At 35.3% G+C, this 23,231-nt stretch overlaps 1 protein-coding gene across 3 annotated transcripts in view; it reads right to left on the bottom strand.

The window, feature by feature from the left end:
* Positions 1-23,231, bottom strand: part of RBPJ (recombination signal binding protein for immunoglobulin kappa J region) — a 107,122-nt gene that overhangs the window by 23,758 nt on the left and 60,133 nt on the right. For all 3 annotated transcript variants that reach the window (XM_061164503.1, XM_061164504.1, XM_061164505.1), the window contains 2 exons: positions 16,104-16,142; positions 5,093-5,188 (listed from right to left, as the gene is read on the bottom strand). In XM_061164503.1, the coding sequence (XP_061020486.1) occupies positions 5,093-5,181 (89 nt within the window). In that variant the 5' untranslated portion in view covers positions 5,182-5,188; positions 16,104-16,142. The remainder of the gene's footprint in view (positions 1-5,092; positions 5,189-16,103; positions 16,143-23,231) is intronic.

The following is a 23,231-nucleotide window of genomic DNA, read 5'->3' as shown; positions in this document are numbered from 1 at the left end:
ATAAACCTAAGAAAAACGAAGAGTGTTCAACCGTCTCTAAACTAGCGTTAGTTTTACATCAACTCTACAACTACTTTAAAAAAAGCTGTGATGCAAGAAAGTAGCAAATCCAATATAAACATTAAGATTATCTCATTTCTATGTGATGATGAAATCATATTTTAAACATCCCAATATTGCCACCCCCTAAAAAAATCAGCTAATGAATCAAATCTTCATTTCCAGAGACTTCTGCAGTAATATAATAATCAAACAAAAGATAATCATCATTTAAAAAATTACAGACAAATTAAAGGAAGGAAGGGAAGGAAAGAATATCACCTAATTAACAGAAGAAAAATTAACTATATACCTTTATAGTAGTATGTAAATCGATGTTTTTAACTTGGACAGATGGTTAATGTGTACCAAACAATTAGTGAGAAGTCTGAAATCAAGTGGTCAGCTTTCGGAGTTTAACAGCTGCTATGAAAGCACATTTTATTAAACAGTGTGCCTTTATTTTCTCATCTTTCCCAGGAGCTCCATCTAAGCAACTTAGGCACACAATGCTTCTATCTACCACTTGGTGGCGATACGCACACATTTATGATTTTATTCATTTCGTAAGTCAAACAATCAGTCTTTATTTTCAGAGAATGATTCAACAACTTTTCCCTCAAATCATAAGATGAGGTCTGGAAAATACCTTACAGATTCAAAGAAGTCTTTTTATTCAGCCCAATACATAATATTAGACAAAATCTAAACACATCATTTACATTATCTGACTATTTTGGCAGAATCATTACCCCTTGATGATTATTCATACTTCCCTTAACACCAAGTTGAAGAAATGCTAATACATCAAATGGCATTTCCATATCTTTAATGGAAATTTTCCTCTAGACGAAATAATTTTTAAAGTTTATTTTTCAATCTTGTAAAGAACGTCTTCATGAAAGGTTAAAACTAACCACTAACATAAGTGGGATACCAAATGTATTAAGCAAAGAAATATTCCTTATTAGGCACAAAAGTGAATTCTCAGAACAATTTAAATTTTAGGATAAAACTTCCTGCTCAAATATTTCTAGCATCATTCACTGGAATTATTTTGTAAGCCAAGAAGACTGTGGTCATGTCCCCAGGTTACCTCATGCCTAAACTTAGCAGCTTTTCAGAAAGGCCTGAATCTGATCAACAAGAAAGAAAGCAGATCTTCCTCTTTCTACTACACTCTACCAAGCAGCAAGGGACAAGACCTCTTCCAGTAAGAAGCCCTGACAATCACCCAGGAGACTGGCCTCTGTTAGCAGCCCCTGATTACTAACTAATACTTTTTAAAAATCAGTAATTTTTAGAAGTTTTTGCCTTTACTATAAAACTAGTGCCATGTCTCTTCTGGAAATGTTAATAACCCAGTAAATTTAAGAAAGTAGTTACTCTGGCATTTTTTTTTTTAATCTTTTCATTTTTTGGAGTCAGAAGCTTAGATTCCTTGATCTTTCCTTTCACTGAGGTTTTTAGATTCACTAAGCAATACCCAAATAATAGAAAGAAATTGAAAATAAATGCAACCATAATAAAAGATAATCACTAAATCACCTATTTTAACTTGATAAGCCACTATAGCTTTATATTTTTAACAGTGACTAGCAAACAGGAATCTTATCTGGGACTTTGAGAAGCTCTTCCCTGTTTGTATCTCCACCAGGTCTCAGTTACCCACTTCAGTATTAAATGACATAGCGACTTTTAAAACTCTTGGCTTAAAGAGCCTTTTGCATAGTACTTGGAATCTAACAGGCTGTCAGAAATAAAGAAAAGAAGAGTTAATAAATGAATGAAAACATACTAAAATGGATCTTCAAAAATCCATAGGTGGGGAGAGGGAAAGCAACACTGCCCAGGTGAGCAGCTATATAATGAGCTTGTTAAATTATTTATATTTTCACTGTTGTTGTTCAGTCACTAAGTCGTGTCCGACTCTCTGCAACCCCATGGACTGCAGCACACCAGGCTCCTCTGTAATTCACTATCTCCTGGCATTTGCTCAAATTCATGTCCATTGAGTCGGTAATGCCATCCAATCACCTCATCCTATGTCGACCCCTTCTTCTCCTGCACTCAATCTTTCCCAGCATCAGTCTTTTCCAATGAGTCAGGTGGCCAGAGTACTGGAGCTTGACCGTTAGCATCAACCCTTCCAATGAACATTCAGGACTGATTTCCTACAGGACTGACTGTTTTGATCTCCTTGCAGCCCAAGGGACTCTCAAGAGGCTTCTCCAGTATCACAGTACAAAAGAATCAATTTGGCACTCAGCCTTTTTTATGGTCCAGCTCTCAGAATATGCTGGCTGTCTAGGTTTGTCATAGCTTTTCTTCCAAGGAACAAGCATCTTTTAATTTCATGGTTGCAGTCAGTCTGCAGTGATTTTGGAGCCCAAGAAAATAAAATCTGTCACCACTTCCACTTTTCCCCCTTCTATTTCCCATCAAGTGATGGGACCAGATACTATGATCTTAGTTTTTTAATACTAAGTTTCAAGCCTGTTTTTTCACTCTCCTCTTTCACCTTCATCAAGAGGCTCTTTAGTTCCTCTTTACTTTTCGCCATTACCGTGGTATCATCTGCATATGTGAAGCTGTTGATATTTCTCCTGACAATCTTGATTCCAGCTTGTGAGTCATCAGGCCCAGCATTTCGCATGATGTACTCTGCATAAAAGTTAAATAACCAGGATGACAATATACAGCTTTGCCATACTCCTTTCCCAATTCTGAACCAGTCCGTTATCCCATGTCCAGTTCTAACTGTTGCTTCTTGACTCACACACAGGTTTCTCAAGAGACAAGTAAGGTGGTCTGGTAATCCCATCTCCTTAAGAATTTTCCACAGTTTGTTGTGATCCACATAGTCAAAGGTTTTAGTATAGTCAATGAAGAAGAAGTAGACGTTTTTCTGGAACTTCCTTGCTTTCTCCACAATCCAATGAATATTGGCAATTTATCTCTGGTTCCTTTGCCTCTTTGGAACACAGCTTGTACATCTAGACGTTCTCGGTTCACGTAGTGCTGAAGCCTAGCTTGAAGGATTTTGAGCATAACCTTGCTATATAGCATGTGCAATGAGAGCAACTGTATGATAGTTTTGAGCGTTCTTTGGCATTGCCCTTCTTTGAGACTGGAATGAAAACTCATCTTTTCCAGTCCTGTGGCCACTGCTGAGTTTTCCAAATTTGCTGACATACTGAGCACAACCCTTTAAAAAAACATGTTCTTTTTGGATTTTAAACAGCTCAACTAGAATTCCATCAACTCCACCTCTAGCTTTGTTCACAGCAATGCTTCCTAAGATCCACTTAACTTCATACTCTAGGATGTCCAATTCTAGGTGAATGACCACATCATTGTGGCTATCCAGGTCATTAAGACCTTTTTTGTATGGTTCTTCTGTGTATTCTTGCCACCTCTTCTTAATCTCTTTTGCTTCTGATAGGTCCTTACTATTTCTGTCCTTTAGTATGCCCATCCTTGCATGAAATGCTCCCTGATATCTCCAATTTTCTTGAAGAGATCTCTAGTATTTTCTATTCTATTGTCTACAATCCCATTTCTAAAGTCTCTGATCTTTTGTTTCCTCACTAATGCATTCCTATTTACAAGATTCTTCTAAGGATTAAAACTTTAAAACATGTAAGGCATTTCCTGAACAATGTCTAGATCATGACTGGAAAAAGGGAAGCTGTTCCTCCTTCAGTCTCACTATGAGGTGCAACACTGGCCTTGAGAGCCATCTCAAGTAATGAAGGTACTATCTTGGTTTGTTTTGCTTAGGAGTTAAAAAAAAAAAAAAAAGACTGTCTCCTATATTTACATGATGTCACAGGGCAGGGAGACCTGCATAGCCAGTATCAACTTCATACAAAAAAGGGCCAATATCTTGATTTGGTTTCTATGTCCCAAACCATAGGTACCAACTACTTCTAATATTTGAATCAGATGATTAAGTTTCATGACTAATCAGAAATTTAGAGAACTTGAATAACTAAAAAAGAATACTTGACAATATGAGTCCCAAATACTGTTTTCAGCTCTCATCCTCTTTGATGATAACATTATCAACTAAATAGTTTCAATTCAGATTTAGAGGACTTTGAGAAACAGACTATTTAAAATTTTTTTAGCACATTAAATCAATGTACTCCATTTCCTTTCTCTTATGCATATGCTAAGATTTCCTTTATCTCACAAACTCACAAAGATTTTGTGGACTCACAAAGACTCCACTCATTCCTTTCAATCCAATACTTAAACCTGAGTTTTCATTCCTTCTTCCAGTTCAGTTTTATTACCTTTCGAGCCAACCCAAAAAATCTTTCATGTTCCTCCACAAGCAGCCTTGTCCACCAAAGCATGTTATTTTATGTTTAACATAAAAATGCTATCTGAAAGACAAAGACTTGAGAAACTATTAACAGGAAAATTCTAGAAACTAAGTAACAAAAACCCACAAGTAACACCAAAAATGTTGAAATTTAAAAGATACTAAGGTAAACACTAAATATTAAAATCTGTTACACTCTAATTCTGGCTAATCTGATTTACAGGTCATTTCTGTAATGCCACATTCACATAGCATGGGCACCAACTCCACTCTGCTGTTTTTCCCTTAACCTGAACAGGCACACAGCCACGGTGGAAAGGGCTGGGAGTACTTTTCTTTACAACCACTCCATAATTCAATTCTGGGGTTTGGTTAAGCCTTTTTCTTTTAAAAATGATAATACTGAGGTCATATTTCTTTATAAAACTACATTTTGCACCAAAAGGAAAACTACTTCTTGAATGAGCTAATGTACCACAGAAGTACTTAGGGAACACCACGCAGTCCTGAATAAAAATTATGGATTATTTCATTTTGTGAAATCAGGGATTTAGCCAGAGGATCTGTACTAAATAGAGACAATAGAGACAAATCCTGTACTTTTCACTTTGTACTTGCAAATAACCCAATAATAGAACCATTCTCTTACTTGCATACCAATACATTATTTGCAAATTCATGTGATAACTATTAACTATCCACCAGAAAAAATAATCTTACCTTTTTTCATTTCCATATGACTTCTGTGCAACTTTTGCATGAAGAATAAGCACTGTTTGATCCCCTCGCTCTTTTAAATAATTTCGCATAGCTTCCCTAAAATAAAATATAAATATTTACTATTATAGGGGTAAGATTTGGAATATTACTATGTTCTGTAAAAAGAATGCGTAAAAGCATTTCAAACAAGTAAATCTAAAATGAAAATAAAGCAAAACAAACCATAACTAAATTTTAAAAATATTATACAATGAGGAAATAAATATTGCTCATCTTCAACAGTATACTTTGTTCTCTGTAAAGAAGAAATGTCCCTCACTATAGGAATTTATGATATAACTCAATTAAACCACAATTACAATTTATAGAGTAAGTAGAAACACCAAGTTCATTGCTTATTAGGCTTTAAACCCTTTGCAAAATTAATCATGTGCAATACTTTTGTATTTAATAATTGAATTCACCACTAAGACTAGCCCCTCTCCTCCAGCTATTAGAATGAGTGTTTTTCACCAAATACAAAACCGTAAGAAATCCTCAGGTCATCCAAATTTATTATTACATGTTCTTAAAATAACAACCCTACAAAAGGAGGAAGAAAGGGCTATCATTAATACACAAACTCATAATTACTCTCAACGATGTTACTAAACACAAAGTTTAATAAAGGGTAATTCAAATTAGGGAAAAACAATTAAATTTTGGAAAAATACAATGTTAATTGTTTCAGGTATAAAGTACCCCAACTATCCATTTATTACACAAATGCTGTATAAAAAGTTCAATGTCTTAAAAATATTTATCAATTATTTTGCTGAGCAATACAATAGAATACAAAGAACCCAAGGTCTACACAGATCAACCTTTCACATATCTTAATCAGTAGAATCCTAATTCTTAAGACATTTAACACATTACAAAATTAAAGCAAAAGGGCTTCAAAAACAATAATCAAGAAGCACTTTTAATAAATTGAATACTATTTTATTTATAAGTAAAAAGACAAATGTACAAGAGGACGGCTATAGATTAATGAAAAGTGAAGTTAAAGAGTTAGTTGCTCAGTTGTGTCTGAATCTGTGCTACCCCATGGACCGCCAGGCTCCTCTGTCCTCGGAATTTCCCAAGGCAAGAATACTGGAGTGGGTTGCCATTTCCTTCTCCAGGGGATCTTCCCAACCCAGGGACTGAATGTGGGTCTCCCGCATGGCAGGCAGACTCTTTACGGTCTGAGCCACTAGGGAAGCCTATAGAATAGTAGTAAGTTATCAAACGTGGGGAATTTACACTTGTAGCACTCAGAATAGAAGTGGCCTGGGGCATATCTCTTAACCTCATCTAGCTTGGTTTCTGTATCTGGTAATAAGAATAATGCTGACATAATAATAGAGTGGTTGTGGGTAAATGAGATAATCTAGATGACAGTGTTTATATTTACTAATTCAAGGCAGAAAAGGTAACGCTGGAATCTAATAAATTAAGAATTAATCCTTACCACAGGAACAAAGCTCAAAGTCCATTAAAGACAGTAAAACATTTGGAAAACAAATTGTAATGAAATACATAGGTCAAATAGAGGTATGACCAAAAAGTTCCAATAGGGAGTACCTATGTAAAGGAGGGCAGAGGTAATAAAGGACCCTGAATCGATCCCTGGTCCGGAAGATCCCGGTGCTGCGGAGTGACCAAGCGCATGCGCCACAACTACTGAGCCCTCGCTCTAGGGCCCCTGAGCCACAACCACCGAGTCGTGCTGCAAGTACTGAAGCCTACTACGTGCCCCTGAGACCGTGCTCCCCAACAAGAGACGCCACGGTAAAGAGAAGCCTGTGCACTGCAATGAAGAGTCCCCACTTGCCGCGGCTAGAGAAAAAAGCATGTGCCGCAACAAAGAGCCAGCACAGCCAAAAATAAATAAATCTTAAAAAAAAATTAAATATAAAAGTTAATTCAAATACCACCCTAAGATAGATGATGATAAAAGCAATAGCAGGTAATAAAATTCTTAAAATACCTAGAAAAAAACTTAAAATCTTAAAAAAAAAAAAAATCCATCTCTTTGAAACTGGGGAAAGATCATTATTTAATTTTATCCCAAAGTGAAAGTGTTAGTTGCTCAGTCCTATCCAACTCTTTGCAACCCCATGGACTGCAGCCCTCCAGGCTACACTGTCCATGGAATTTTCCAGGCAAGAATACTGGAATGGGTTGCCATTTCCTTCTCCAGGGGATCTTCCCAACCCAGGGATAGAACCTGGGTCTCCCACATTGCAGGCAGATTCTTTACCATCTGAGCCACTGAACCCCATTACCAAAAAAACACCATGCTGTGATTTCCCTGGTGGTCCAGTGGCTAAGACTTTGCAACCCCAAAGGAGGGGGTCGGAGTTTGATCTCCGGTCACAGAATTAGATCCAACACGTTTCAACCAAGACTTTGCATGCGGGCAACTTAAAAAAAGATCCCACATGCAGTAATGAAGATTGAAGATCTCACAAGGTAAAACTAAAGAAACAAAATCAATCAAAATAAAAGCGCCATGCTGTGGAATCTGGATTTTCAATGTACACAAAAGGCAACCTGAGATCTTGAGGTTTTTTTTTTTTAAAGACATACAGTCAGTTTTCTTTTTTAGTTAATTCTAGTGGTGAAATAGGGAAAGGACTTAAGAAAGAACAGAGGAAAACTTGAAATAAGGCTGACACACTAAGAAAGAGGTAATAGAAGATAGTACAAGGAGAAGACAACTTTTAAGACTTCTGTTTCAGGAAAGGGAAGTGTATAATAAGTTCCACTATATTTGACAAATGTCAACTCTGAAATGTCCCAGAACTCCAAGCTGGAAGTATTCAATACCTTGTTGGAAATAACCACCTGTAGTTCCAGAGAAGGATCTGGGCTGGAAAAGTAGGGTTCATTGGAATATAGCTCACATCCAAAGACATGGAAATGAACGAAATCTCTCAGAAAGAAAACACAGTGATAGGAATGTCAAGAAGAAAACGTATAAAAGGAAATGAAGAAGAACCAGTAAGGGTAGAACTGAAACTGTCTATTAGATGTTAAGGCCGGAGACAACCTCAAAAGAGGTAACAATCGAGGGTGAAATGCTGCAGAGGTGTAAGTCTCTTTAATTTTAGCAAGAAGTCAGCCACCAGCTAACCAACAGCCTTACCAATTTTTGTAAAATGAGAGCCTGCTGTGAGCCTAACAGGTAAGAAGGCGGCCACAGGTACTACTGATACTTGAAAATACTCTCTAGAGAATGGAGAAAGAAGCTGACAATGTAAATGACTGAAAATCTGTATTGAAGGATTGGCTGATGTTGAAATTCATAAATGATAGTGACAATTCCCGCTAACATTCCAAGGGAATACAGCACATTCTCAAATCTGCTGGGCAGTGGACAAGTGGTGTGGCGTGGAGAGGATAAAGATAGTGCAGTATCTGAGGGGCTACTAAGTCTAACCAGTGTGCAAGGGGGATAAGGGAAGAAAAGCCAAGCCAGAAGGTCAATATCTTGACAAAACTGACACAGAAGTCCAGTCACTGGCATAAAATGTGAATAGTTGCAATATACTTGAAAAAAAATTTTTTAAGAAACAATTTCAAACATATTTCCCCGCACTGAATTCTACTTGCATTATAGTCTCTATTGTATTATTTCGTAATTACTTAGTGTGTCAGATGTCAGGGCTTTCTCCTTGTCATCCCAAACAGTATGCAAAGCCTCTAAGACACACTATTAGGCACATTTTAGACATGGAGGAACAGTTAAGTAACTTTCCAACATGACACTGAAGTCTCCAGATTCAAACTTAGGCAGTCTGGCCCTTGAAGACAAAATCAATATTATTAGATATTTTGCACTGGTTATGAGCCCAGTTTTTGTATGAAACAGGGTCTGAATCTTAACTCTTATCAATTACTAAGCCTGAGTTTTCTCACCTGTTTAAAAAAATGACATTAACAGCTCACATTGTGAAAAATATTTTAAATTAAGTATCCCCACAAACTGACAAATATCAAGGGTCAGGAAACACTACCTATTATTATTATTTTCTTAGAAGAGCAGGAGGAAGGGGGCAGGAGGTAGAGGTTGGAAGACTTCCACTTAAGTTTGACGGAAAACTTGAAAAGGACCAGGAGGTGAAGGATCAGGTGTTTCACCCGACTTGCAAGGCACAAGTGTTTGCAAGCATAACAGGTAAGCTACACTTTTATCCATCTTCCCATTAAAGATTTATTGAGAGCCCATTACCTCCCAGGCGCAGGTTATCATGCTAGCTGCTCGTATTGGAAGTAACTGTTCACAATATCATCATGACAAGTGTACAGATCTCAACATATTTATGATGAATGCAAGATAGCACCAGTTTTCCTTGTCTTTTCCCTTCATATTTACAATACAAATTCTTGAAAAAGCAACTGAAAACTTTAATAATAGTTGTTCTGTAACAACAATTTAACAAATAGCTTCTTCAACAAGAAAAACACCAGTTTGTTAATAGAATATCAAACATTAAAATTATGTTCTCTGGCAATTGTAGGTTGATGGTTCTATTTTGAAATCTTAAAGAGCCATTATAAAAAATTAAGGCAATATACTCAAACACAATTAAAAAGTAAAGCCCATGAAGTGACAGCCCATATGCTCTTCACTCAAACAGAGTAGAGTTTCTTCAAATGAACAGGGTTTCAATTTAGGCACTGTTGACATCCTGGGCTAAACAATTCTCTATTGTGAGGGGGCTGTGCAGTACATTGGAGGGTGTTATCTCTAACTTCTACCAATTAGAAGCCAATAGCACCTTTCCTCCATTTGTGACAACCAAAAATGTCTCCAGATATTGCCAAATACCAGAGGGGTGGGGCAATTCACCTGGGCTGAAAAAAAGTGGATTAAAGAAAACCAAAATTGTTCCTTCCAACAGGAAGATGAGAAAATCATCCAATGTCTTTTGAAGAAAGAATGAGGGAAATTTTATCATTTGAAAACAATATAGGTGCTCTAAGAATGTTACCAGTAGAATAACTACTTTGTATTACTGAATTATTTGAAAAAAAAAAAAAAAAAAAAAACAGTAACAATAAAGCTGAAACTCATAATCTGTTATAACAGTTACTATTTAACAAGTTCTGAAGTTTATGTATTCTTTATTTCATTCCATAATTCCTTACAAAATATTCATTCTGAATGGAAGCCATTTAAAAATTATTTGAAGAAGAGCATGGAGCAACTATTTTTTAGTTTACTTACTTAAAACACATTTAGCTTAAATATTTAGAAAAGCAGAAATTTTTATCAATATTTTTACTAAAATGAAATCATGGCAAATGCCATTATAATTTGACATGGTTAAACTATCATTTTGTCAACCTTCCAACTCTTTTTTCCTTTACAAATGTGTACTTCTTTTATATCGCAAGCAAAATTCGAAAAAGAATGTCCTTAGTGGTGCTAACTCCTAATCATCTGAAAATAGGACCCTTACTTCCTCACCATATTCAGTTAAGCCGCCATGACTGCGCCAAAGGGTGTGTCAGTGATTTAAACCACACGTGTGTGTGTGTGTGTGTGTGTGTGTGTGTATGTGTGTGTGTGTTGGGGGCTGGGGACTCTGGGGAAGGCATTTGAGCTGGGAACTAACCAGAGCCAATCCCAAATACTCAAGGAGAAAAGCGGCCCACCAAGATGGAAGGTCTAAACTGTCACCCTTACCAATGGGATCAGTCTCTGCACTCCGCAAATTGGATTTTTGTCACTTGTAAAATCCAAATAATAAAGGTTCCAACATGAACTGTCTGCTGGTAAAGAAACTTATTTTTGTTGCATTAAGTAATTCCACACATACGCCCAATACCTGCAAACATTTCAGAGAGCTGCAGAGTATAGTTTGAGAAGAACTGGGAGGCCTGGCATGCTGCAGTCCATGGGGTCGCAAAGAGTCGGACACAACTGAGCAACTGAACTGAACTGACTACAGGCCACAGAAAACCACGCCAGTTGTTTCTGTATCTCAGTATAAAACCTGTTTTATTCTGTGTTTTTAATCCACAGTTAAGTAAAGTCAGTTATACCTGTGATCCACATTAAGGGGATATTTTCAAGAGACTGGGATGCCCTTGAAAGTTAGCATTCAGTTCCTACCATATCTATTCATCTATATATCCAGAAGAATGTAGTATTTTTAAAAAGTGAAATGCTGAACAGTATATAGTATTAACTATACTTAATAAAAAATATTAACTCTGTATCAGTAAAACAGTACTTTTAGAACACTATCTAAAAGATCATCCTCTAAATAACAACATACTTTTTTAACTACTGCTTAATTTGGAAGACAGGGATTAGAATAGGGTAGGTTTAAAAGATTATTTTTTTTTTAAGGTTATTTTTTTAAAGAAAGAAACTCTGAATTAAACTGTCCAACTTCCATACACGCCCAGAGATACAAAATTCCTTATCATTCTGCATGAAGGATTTCTTTAGCAGTTCTTACAGCTCGGGCCTGTTTATGATTGATTCCTTTTCAGTTTCTTATGTTGAAAACTGTCTTTGTTTTTGCCTTTGCTGGGTCTAGAATTCTAGGTTGCCATATTTTTGTCCCTTGAGAACTTTAACACTCTTGTTCCACTGTCCTCTTCTTCCTAGCAAGGTTTCAGATGAAAAACTTCTGTCATGCTACCTAACTTTGTTCCTCTGTATATGATGTATCATTTTTCTCTGTTGCATTTAGTATTTTCTCTTTATCACTGAGGTTAAGCAGTTTGATGATGATGTGTTTCCAGGAAAAAAAGGTAACAGTTTTTGCACTTGGGGTTCACTGGGTTTTAGAACTGTTGTTTTATTTTATAGTTTTCACCAAATTTAGAAAATTTTCACTCATTAACTCTTGCAACCCACTCCGGTACTCTTGCCTGGAAAATCCCATGGTTGGAGGAGCTTGACAGGCTACAGTCCATGGGGTTGCAAAGAGCTGGATACGACTGAGCGACTTCACTTTCTTTTTCTTTCTTTCCCCTTCAACGACTTCAATGACATGTGTATTGGTCCATTTGAAAATACAATACAGTTCACTAATGATCTTTTTCAGACATTTTCTCTGTGTGCTTCATTTTTGATAGCTTCTATTGGTATGCCTTCAGGTTTACTAATCTCTTCTTCAATAGCATGTATCTGTGATTAATACCACAAGTGTACTTTTTCATTTAAATAGTTTAGTTTTCATCTCTACAAATGTGAATTGGATCTTCTCTTTTTTTTTTTTAATCTTCCATGTCCTTTATTTAACTTCCACTCTCTCTTCCAGCTCAGGGATCTGCAATTACAGCCTATAGGCCAAATGCAACCTACCACCTATAGCAGAAATAAAGTTATGCTCCAGTATACAGTAATGTCCATTCATTTAGACATTGTCTCTGGATACTTTTGTGCTACAACAAAGTTGAGTAGTTACAACAGAGGCTGTTCAGGCCACAAAAACAAAAATATTTACCATTTTATCCTTTGACAAAAATTTTATACAGTCCTGATCTTAGCTTCTTAAACATAAAGAAGACAAATATAATTAACCGTCTTAATGCCTTTTTCTATTATGTGTCATTTCTGGGTTAGTTTTAATTGACTGGTTTTCCTCATTATGAACCATTTTCCTACATTTTTTAATGGCTGGTTATTTTGATCATTTGTTAAGACACAATGAATTTTACCACCTTTCTGAGTGCTGGATATTTTTCCATTCTTTAAATATTCTTGAGCTTTGTTCTAGTTCTAAGTTAAGTTATTTAGAAAATGTTTGATCCTTTCAAACTTGCTTAAGGTTTTTAGGTGAAACCAGAGCAGCGTTTAGTCTAGGCCTCATTTTGCACCACTGAAACAACTCTTCTGAATGCTCTAGTTGATGCACTTGTGAATGATGAGATTTTTTTCCCACTTTGACTACTGGCAACAGGCACAATTCAAAGAACTGAGAGAGCTCTAGGAATTCTTTCCTCTAATTCTTTAGGTTTATCTTCCCCCAGCCTGGGGTAGTTTACTCACACAGGTGTTGTTCAATACTCAGCTCAAGACTAGAGCGGACCCTCTAAAGATCTCTGAAACCCTGCATAGCTCTTTCCTCTCCAGTTCTCTGCCCAAAGAATTCTGACCACTTTAATTAGCCTCCTTACATTCCCAGTTCATCTCCACAACTCAAGATGCTTACCAGTTCCAGCTGGATTCCCCTTCATACATCATACACTGGAAACTTATTCCAGGCACTAAGCTGGGGCTCACCTCATTTGTCTCCTGTCTCTCTAAGGTCACTGTCCTTTCTTGCCTGCTGTCCAATATCTTGAAAACTGCTGTTTCATGTATTTTGTCCAGGTTTTCAGCTGTTTCAAGCTGAAGAGTAATTCCAGTCCCTGTTACTCCATCTTGGCCAGAAGCAGAAGTCCTAAAAGCTATTAAAATTTTCTAACCAGGGAAAACTGCTTAAAGGGTAAATGGAAAGCCATGATAAAGCAGATGGGACCTAATTATATCATTGTATACACTTAAGGAAAGGAAAATCTCCTTTCATTATATTATTACCATTTATTATATTTATTTATAGTATTTATACATTTTGCGGATTGCTATTTTTATGGAGATAACTAATTTATTCATCAAAATATATCTTACTGTTAGGAGTCACTCAAAACTATTGCTGCTGGTAATGAAATGAAAATATTTATCTAATAATATTATTTATCTAATAAACTTTACATTTCAAAATGCCTATCATGTGAATTAAACAAATTCCAGTAGAATTTCTTCAAGATATATAAAAATAAGTAATTGACAATATGTTTACATGGATCTGTGATGTAAGTTATATTTTCCCAACCCACTTGATCTGAAATATGCCTTAAAAATATTTTTAAACTTTGAATTTCAGACATAAAGTTACAAAAGTAGTACAAACAATTCCTAGTCTCCATTTCCCTCAGACTAGCAAATGTTAACATTTTACCATATTTGTATATTATGCTTTTAAAACCATTTAAGAGCACGTTATAGACATAAAACCACTTTACCCAAAATACTTGTGTTTACTGCCAAAAAACATTGTCTTATACAATCACAATGCAATTATGACTGATACAATACTTCCACAATAGATTTTTATTCAGATGTTTCCAACTGTCCTTCTAATATTCTTTACTGGGGGGTGGAAGTGTGAAGCAGTGTTGAGAAACTCTGAACTCAGGCCAAATCAGGATAGTCTCCATTTTGTCTGTTATTTTAATTAAGCTGAGCTGGAACATAGACACACCACTCATTTACATATTGTCTATGGCTGATTTGGGGACACAAGAACAGAGCTGAAAAGTCACAACAAACTCAGTGTGACCCAAAGAGCCTAACACTTTATCCGATCCATTAGAGAAAATGTTTGGCAACTCCATCCTTAGAGCAAAAGAAAAATTTGTTCCTGGTCCAGTTTAGTTAAATCTGTCACGTGTAACCTAGCTGTTGTGACCTTTGGGGTTCCTTTACTCTGGTACTCTGCAGTCTTTATTTTTCATAATCTTAAACACTGTGAAGAGTAAATGCTGTTTACTTTATAGGATGTCCTTCCATCTACGTCTGTCTGACGGTTTCCTTAACCTTAGATTTACGCTTATGCATTTTTGGGAAGAATCACACAAAAGTTATACTGTGATTCTTCATGATGCATGTGGAATTTATTTGTCCATTATTGGTGATGTTAATTTTGAACATTTAATTAAGGTGGTGTCTGTCAGGTTTCCTCACTGTCATGTTACTATTGTTCTCTTTATAGTTAACACATATTTTGTGAGATATGCTTGTACACTATAAAAAAGCCTGTTTCTCATCAGACTTTAAACCAGTAGTTTAAATATTCACTGATGACGTTAGCATGAAATGATTATCACTGTAGTGGTTGCCAACGTGTGGTTTCCTAGTTTCATCATTTCTTCTACATTTATTAGATGGAATTCTTCTGTAAAGGGAAGCTACCTCCTTTCCTCTATTTATTTAATTATTTAACTCAGTGTAGACTTCTAAACTGTCATTTTATTTTATGGGTTTTAATCTACTATTGTCATTATTTATTTTGATGACCAAAGTGTCCATGATTTGGCTAAAAGAAGCCTCTTCAAACTAGCTCCCTTTGTGCGTCCTTCTGGCAAGTCCCCATCATTCTTTGAGTGAAACAGCTTTTTTAATAATGCCAACAATGTGGAAATGACCCAAATGGCCATCTGTGTGAATTAAATAAAGACTGGTGGGAAGACAATGAAAAATTATGAAGACACTAGAGAGAGCAAGGTAGAAGATCTACAGTTAACAGAACAATGGTAGAGTATGATGCTAGACTTTAAAAAGAAAAAAAAAGACAAGTCTCTGTTTACACATGCATACAATTTTCTTGAAAGGTATTAACAAGGCAGGGTAGCATTATCTCCAGGACTATAGCTGTGGAACTGAGCATCTTACTTTTTACTTTCTAATCACTGGCTATCAGAAATTTTTTTAAGTATTTTCAAGACTAACACTTTTAAATTTAATGTGTAATTAAAATGCACACTGTAAAAATTATATAATTAGAACAGTATAATATTTATAGTCTCATTAAAATGTATAAAATCTGTTCTAAAATTCTTTCTAAAAGCATTTAAGTATCTTTCAGTTCCCAGTTGTAATCAACAAACTGTGATTGGCTAATGAAACTAGATAAAGGAAACCATCTTTATGCTGTAGTCCTTGTTACATTAACTATATAATACTCAATATTAACTCTTGAAAGGTTTCATTTTCCCTTTGAACTGTATCATCTTATCTTGTTTTATGTAGGAGAGAAAAGGGGGTGATACAAGGAAGGGAAGATGGAAATAGGCTTATGATCTAGATACCATTATGTGAATAACTTCTTTTCAATAAAACCTAACAGAATTTCCAAAATGACAGGATCTAACACTTTCATAAAATGTTTGGGTAAAAGACTAATATAATGCTTACCTAGTGAGTCGTTTAGGTGGAGGCCGCTCACCAAATTTTCTAGAAGAAATAAGAAAAAAAAAATTAAATAGGCTATATGACACACTCCACAGTATTTTAGGTACCATGAAACCTCCTTTATGACTTATACTTCAACCCTACTAAAGACCACTGTAAAAAGAAATCCTCTAGTAAACACCAACACTCAGTAGTAACAAAATACAGACTTTAAAACTGTTTCTAAACAACAGACCCTAGGGAGGCCTGACACATCCACATGCTGAGTGTGTGTTACACTGACTAGATGAGCATAGCAGGTACTTCCCAGAGACACCTTGCTAAAACATCCAACAAAAGACGATCTTCTAGTCTCACATAATCTGTAGCACTCAAAAAATCCCTCACAGCCCATGGGGTTGTGGATCTCAGATGTTTACCATGTGGCAAGCATTATGTTATAGCTTTTGTTAACCCTTTTTAACCATTATAATTCTGGAAGGCACATACCGACCCATTTTAAAGATGCAGAAAGCAACTTGCCCAATATCACAAAGTAAACTAAGTGGCAGGCAGAGTTAAGATTTAAGCCCAGATGTTGACTCATTAATTAGTTTATAACATGTGGCCCTTCAAAAAGAAATATGCTAAATATTCTAGCATAGAACCACTGAAAGACAGTAACACTGTTTGTGAGAGGACAAAGAGAAAAGCACAGGCAAGGATTAGCACAATTTAGGATGGAATTAGAATACAGCATGGGTGGTAAGAGAGGCTCCAAGAGTAAGATTAGCTGAGTTCAAATCTATGATTTAGTGGTTATTTCCCGTGCAGCCCTGAAGTTTTCTGACTCTAGTTCAGTTTCCTCCCTCATCTGCAAAACTGACAAAAGTGGTTGTACTAACCTCAAGGAGCTGCTGAAGGATTAAAAGTGCTAACTAATACATAGAAGACACAGAACACCTGGAATGCCTGGAATTATTAATTATTAGTAAATGTTAGTAATTATTACTGTTTTCTAGTTATTAAAGTTAAGCCAAAATAACTAAAGATATCAAGTGTGATATTAATAAACAAGTATAAGAGGAAGAAGAAACTAATCCTTATGTGATGACCTCTTGTCTCCTCTGAAATAAAAAATGAGGTCTTCTGAAAGCCATGTTAGAGGTACACAGCACTTGAAGAAAAAGATCAATAGAATTTTTCTTTCTTTTTAAAGCCACATTGCAGTTATAAATAGGTTAAGTGACTTGTTCATAACCAGTTATAGGTTTGAGAAGCCTAATTTGGACTTAAGAGTTCTCTACTGTATTTGTGGTATTTCACACAATCATTAACTTGATGACAAAAGTCTTAAAATCCCATGTAGTTCATTCTGTTGAATAATTTAATGTTCTATGACACTGTTTACGAACTTGGTTTATAAAAAATTGCCATCTGTGACTTTGAATATTTTGGTATTTCAGTTAACCCTAAAATACTGAAAAGTGGCTTTAATTGAAACAGCACCCCAAAATGAGTAAATAATCCCAAGTTTTTGTCAGAAGGATTAATAGTAAGTAATTCTCTTTGATTTTTATCCTACAGGATAGCCCATTTTAAACACAATGATTTAGTAGTAATATAACAAAGCTGCTGCAGGGCACAGGTTTTAAAACACTGAACTACTGGCTAATCAATCTATGATGTGAATTCATTTTATGGAATTAAAGGCAAAAATCTACTCCTGAAACTTTCCACAGGGAAGATTTTTTATTTTTTTTTTTTTACATTTTTGAGACTGATTAAATTTACCATTGCAGCATATGATTAAAATTAAAACGTGCCTCACTAGGTGGGATTTAGTATATTTTACAAAGCCCAAAAAGTTTAAGACAATCTTTAAATTACTTCTTTGCATATATATATTTAAGAACAGAGTCAAACTTTATAAAGAGAAGCAAAGACTGTAGAGAGAATCTAAGAGCTTAAAATTTTAGAGAGACACAGCTAACAAATGAGATGAAACTTTTCAGTTAGAATCATGATACTACTAACCATATTAGCTAATAACTCCGACCATCACACATCCTTTGGAATCTAACACATAATTTAACACAGGTCTATTATATGACCAGTAAGATCCACTGCTCTCAAAATTCAAAAACAAATTTTTGTTTTCTGGTACTCTGAAATGCTTTAAAAATCAGATTAAATCAACTGAATGTTGATTCAAATATCTGTCTACATTCTTTTTTGGAACTTCCCATTAGATGAAGTCAACAATCATATGGTATGCTTGTGCAACATCACTCCTGCCCCCATAGAAAACATGAAGGAGAGATTTGCCTGTTGAGCTTGAACACTATTTCAAAATGATGCACTGTTCTATCTATCTGGGTGCTATCTGAAGGTAAGAAATCTTATAAATGATAGTAAGATTAAATCACTTCTTCAGTGTATAATAAAGCATCTCCAGTAAGTGTCTGTAAACTCAATCCTCTCTTTAATGCATAAGCCATCACACTTCTACCGGTCTCATTAAAGCTAATGGTTACTGCATCTAATAGAATGGGAGAAGGGTAATAAAATGGGTCTCCTGAAGATAGAAAGCCTAGAGATAAACCCACACACCTATGGGCACCTTACTTTTGACAAAGGAGGCAAGAATATACAATGTGACAATGACAGTCTCTTCAGTAAGTGATGCTGGGAAAACTGGACAGCTACATGTAAAAGAATGAAATTAGAACACTTCCCAACACCATATGCAAAGACAAACACAAATGGATTAAAGACGTCAATGAAAGACAAGAAACTATAAAGTCTTTAGAGGGAAACAGGCAGAACATTCGATGACATAAAAGCACAGCAAGACCCTCTATGACCCATCTCCTAGAATAATGGAAATAAATATAAATAAATAAACAAGTGAGACCTAATTAAACTTAAAAGCTTTTGCACAGCAAAGCAAACTATAAACAAGGTGAAAAGACAACCCTCAGAATGGAGAAAATAATAGCAAATGAAACAACTGACAAAGAATTAATATCCAAAAATATACAAGCAGTTCATACAACTCAGTACCAGAAAAACAACCCAATCAAAAAGTGGGCAAAAGACCTAAACAGACATTTCTCTAAAGGAGACATACAGATGGCTAATAAATACATGAAAAGATGCTCAGCATTGCTCATTAGAGAAATATAAATCAAAACTACAGTGAGATATCACCTCACAAGGGTCAGAATGGCCATCATCAAAAAATCTACATACAATAAATGCTGGAGAGGGTGTGGGGAAAAGGGAACCCTTTTGCACTGTTGGTGGGAATGTAAACTGATACAGTCACTATGGAAATTCCTTTAAAAACTAGGAATAAAACCACCATATGACCCAGTAATCCCACAACTAGGCATATAACCTGAGTGAAAAAGACACGTGTACCCCGATGTTCACTGCAGCACTATTTACGATAGCTAGGACATGGAAGCAACCTAGATGTCTGTTGACAGATGAATGGAGAAAGAAGCTGCGGTACACACATAGAATGGAATATACTCAGCCATAAAAAGGAATGCATTTGAGTCAGTTCTAATGAGGTAGATGAACCTAGAGCCTATTATACAAAATGAAAGTCAGAAAGAGAAAAATAAGCATCATGTATCAACACATAAATATGGAATCCAGAAAGATGGTACTTATGAAACTATTAGCAGGGCAGCAATGGAGACACAGAGAACAGACTTATGTGGACACAGGCGGTGGGGGCAGGAAGGAGAGGGTGGGATGTGTGGACAGAGTAACACAGAAACATATATTATCGTATGTAAAATAAACAGCCAATTGGAATTTGCTGTGTGACTCTGGGAACTCCAACTAGGGCTCTGTAAAAACCTAGAGGGGTGGGATGCAGAGAGAGGTGGCAGAAAGGTTCAAGAGAGAGAGAAAGGCATATATAGGTATACCTATGGCTGATTTATGCTGATGTATGGCAGAAACCAATACAATATATTTTAGAACAATTATCTTTCAACTAAAAATAAGTAAATTTAATTATTAAAAATAAAAGGAGTTTTCTGAGATAATTCATAAAAGTGTTTAGTAGGTTCACAATGCAAAACTCTGAAGCTAACAACTGAACTAGATTCTAATTATTCAGTTAAATTCATAGATTTACATATTTAAAACTGTCAACTTATACCAAGATACTATATGCACCCTTTACTTATCAAAAGCCACTTTCCTTTACTGATCTGATGTACAATACAGGAATTATTGTACAATAACACTTCAGGAATTATCTTCTGCAGAAAGAAGGCCCATCTTTAAACATGAGTGAGTCAAGAAAATTCATGATGTAGTATTTATATTATACAATCAAAATAACCAGTTTTCAGCAGAAATGACAAGTCAGATAACAATTACTCAGAGACTGATAATAATTTAACTTATTAAATTGAACTTATTAAATTAACTTATTAAAGTGAACAACTTCATACCAAATCTTCTCTAAGTAGTATAAAAGACTAAGTCCTATTCATCCCTTTTGCAGGGATGAATTTTCCCTTTTTTAAATTTTAAATTAAATTTTAAATTAAAAATTTTCATCTTTACTTCTAATCTATTTTTAAAACAAGATGTCTATTGACATGTGTTGACAACTGAAAACCAGAAATAAATTGGATCAATCAAGTTTAGACCACTCTTCTGTAAGACACTTAAGATGTGCATGATATAAGTAAAAATGCAAAACAAACACTAAATCCTTCACTATCTAGGGACACCTTTGATTTTATCAAAAACTGAGTTAATTCCTCATTGTACAAAGAATCACTGCTATCCAATTTATCTTTCTGATACTATAGGTTGTCAATATCTCATTTGCATGAATAGGTTTCTCAAATTTTATGTACAATATATAAAGCATATTTTGATTAATCATGACAATATAAATCCTGTTATGTATTTAAAAGAAAAGTTATAATTCTGGAGTTTTTTTTAAGTAACAAGCAAAGGTTAGCTTATGTAAAGTTGATTACATCTATATCCTTTTTCTCTTCCAATCTATATACTTTTCCCTCAGATTGGGATTGGCGAATAAAACACCAAACCTATGTGCCATTATCAGTTAGTTATGCTCATATAACACATGGCTCAAGAAAGCTTACACTGTCCAAAGTATATATGTTGTAAGTATAATTTTAGGCTAGCAAATTCATTTTACTTTAACTTCACTAGCTTTCCCTTTCTAATATAACAATGATCTTTTACTCAAAATAGAGTTAGGGAAAATATTATTATAACTGTATCTATTTTCATACACCTTGCAGTGTTGAAGATTTTTCAAAAGTTTCCATCAATCACTAAATATACCTCCTACCTATACAAGATTCCCACATATCCTCCAATCCATTAGAATTTTCAAGTAAGTAAATGACTTGAACTTTACATATTTCTTTCACTTCTTTTTTGCTCATGGCGGACATGTAATATTTGTTTCCCCCACAACAGATACATTTCTTCTATATTAACCAATCTTTACGGAAGTATATGACCACAAACATATTGAGGATAAACATGATAAAGTTATCACAACTTCACCATCTTAACACCTTTTCTAGCTAACAGATGCTTCACATGAAAAAAATCAAGTCAAAAACCAAAAGGTGAGGTATGGAAAGAAAAGAAAAAACTCTGAATATAGAACAATTTAGTAATTACACTGCTAGGATATTGTCTAGCGCTATTAGAACTTTTGAGTTTCTAGATGCAAAAGCCAGCTCAAATCATGTGGGAAACTATTCTGCCCTTGGGTGTAGAACTAGAAGTAATTTCCTCTATTATTTTGAATTTCACAAGTTTTCTGATTAATGCAGAAATGAGATTAAAATAAATTATTAACTCAAGAAACATCAAAGAGAGCATGAACAATCCAAACTCCTAATTAAGTCAAACTTCATGCAAATACAACACTGAATGAACAGCAAGCTGAGAAAAGCACACTTGTCTTGTACACTTGTCGGGCTTCCCTGGTGGCTCAGATAGTGGAGCGTCTGCCTGCAATGCGGGAGACATGGGTTCGATCCCTGGGCCAGGAGGATCCCCTGGAGAAGGAAATGGCAGCCCACTCCAATACTCTTGCCTGGAGAGTTCCATGGACAGAGGAGCCTGGTAGGCTACAATCCACGGGGTTGCAAAAAGTTGGACGCGACTGAACAACTTCACTTCACTTCATACCAAATCTTCTCTAAGTAGTATAAAAAAAGTTCAAAAAAAGCACTAGAATTTTTGAATCATGGTTCAAGACAGTGAAACAAAACAGCATTTAACGAGGGAAAAATAAGGAAACCTGATTGATACCCTCAAGAATCCATACCTGATCATTCCACCAACAAATAGATGATATACATGATCACCACAGTCTATGCTAACATAAAATATGAAAAACAAAGCAACAGGTACCAGAAAGTTGTTGAGCAATTTACTCACCAAAACAGAAGAGGCTAATTAGAAAAGGCTACATGTAACATACCATCTTTGTCTTCAGATTTATTCATTCACCTAGTATGTACCCAGTATAGGTACTTGGTATACATCAGTGAACAAGAGAGACACAAAATCTATTCCCTTACGGCACTTACATGCAATTAAGACAAATGGACAATGGTATGTATATATTCAAAGATGTTCATCAATGTAATTTATTTTTAAAAAGCTAGAAATAAACATTATATTTACTGAATATGATTGAAAAGACTAATATTGGAACAATCTAAAAATATATTTCAAGTAAATATGTAACATCTTCGCTTCTAAAGCTTCGTTCTATATCTGTGACAGAAAATAGTCTGTGTATTGAGTCAAATAACTTTGACCAAGACAAGCCATACCTTGTCACAATTCAATTTTCAGCTTTAACCTACTCTTACCTTAAGACCTGTACTTAATGGCAATAATGCTCAAAATCTATCAAGATATAACTAGTGGTTTTGGATACAACAAAAAAGACAATCAAGGCATGATGCATTCTCCTGAACCATCACATTTACTAAACATCTTTCTATTAGAACAAATATCCTATGGAGTAGACTTCATAGACATGCCACACTTGCAGTTGGCCCCATCAGGTGAAGAAACATGCTCCCCTTCTTACTAGTACACTGCACAGAA

The sequence above is a fragment of the Dama dama genome, chromosome 17 (assembly GCF_033118175.1).
Source record: "Dama dama isolate Ldn47 chromosome 17, ASM3311817v1, whole genome shotgun sequence".
NCBI classification, from domain to species: Eukaryota; Metazoa; Chordata; class Mammalia; order Artiodactyla; family Cervidae; genus Dama; species Dama dama.
Note: the sequence above shows the minus strand (reverse complement) of the source record. Positions and strands in the feature narration are given on the sequence as shown.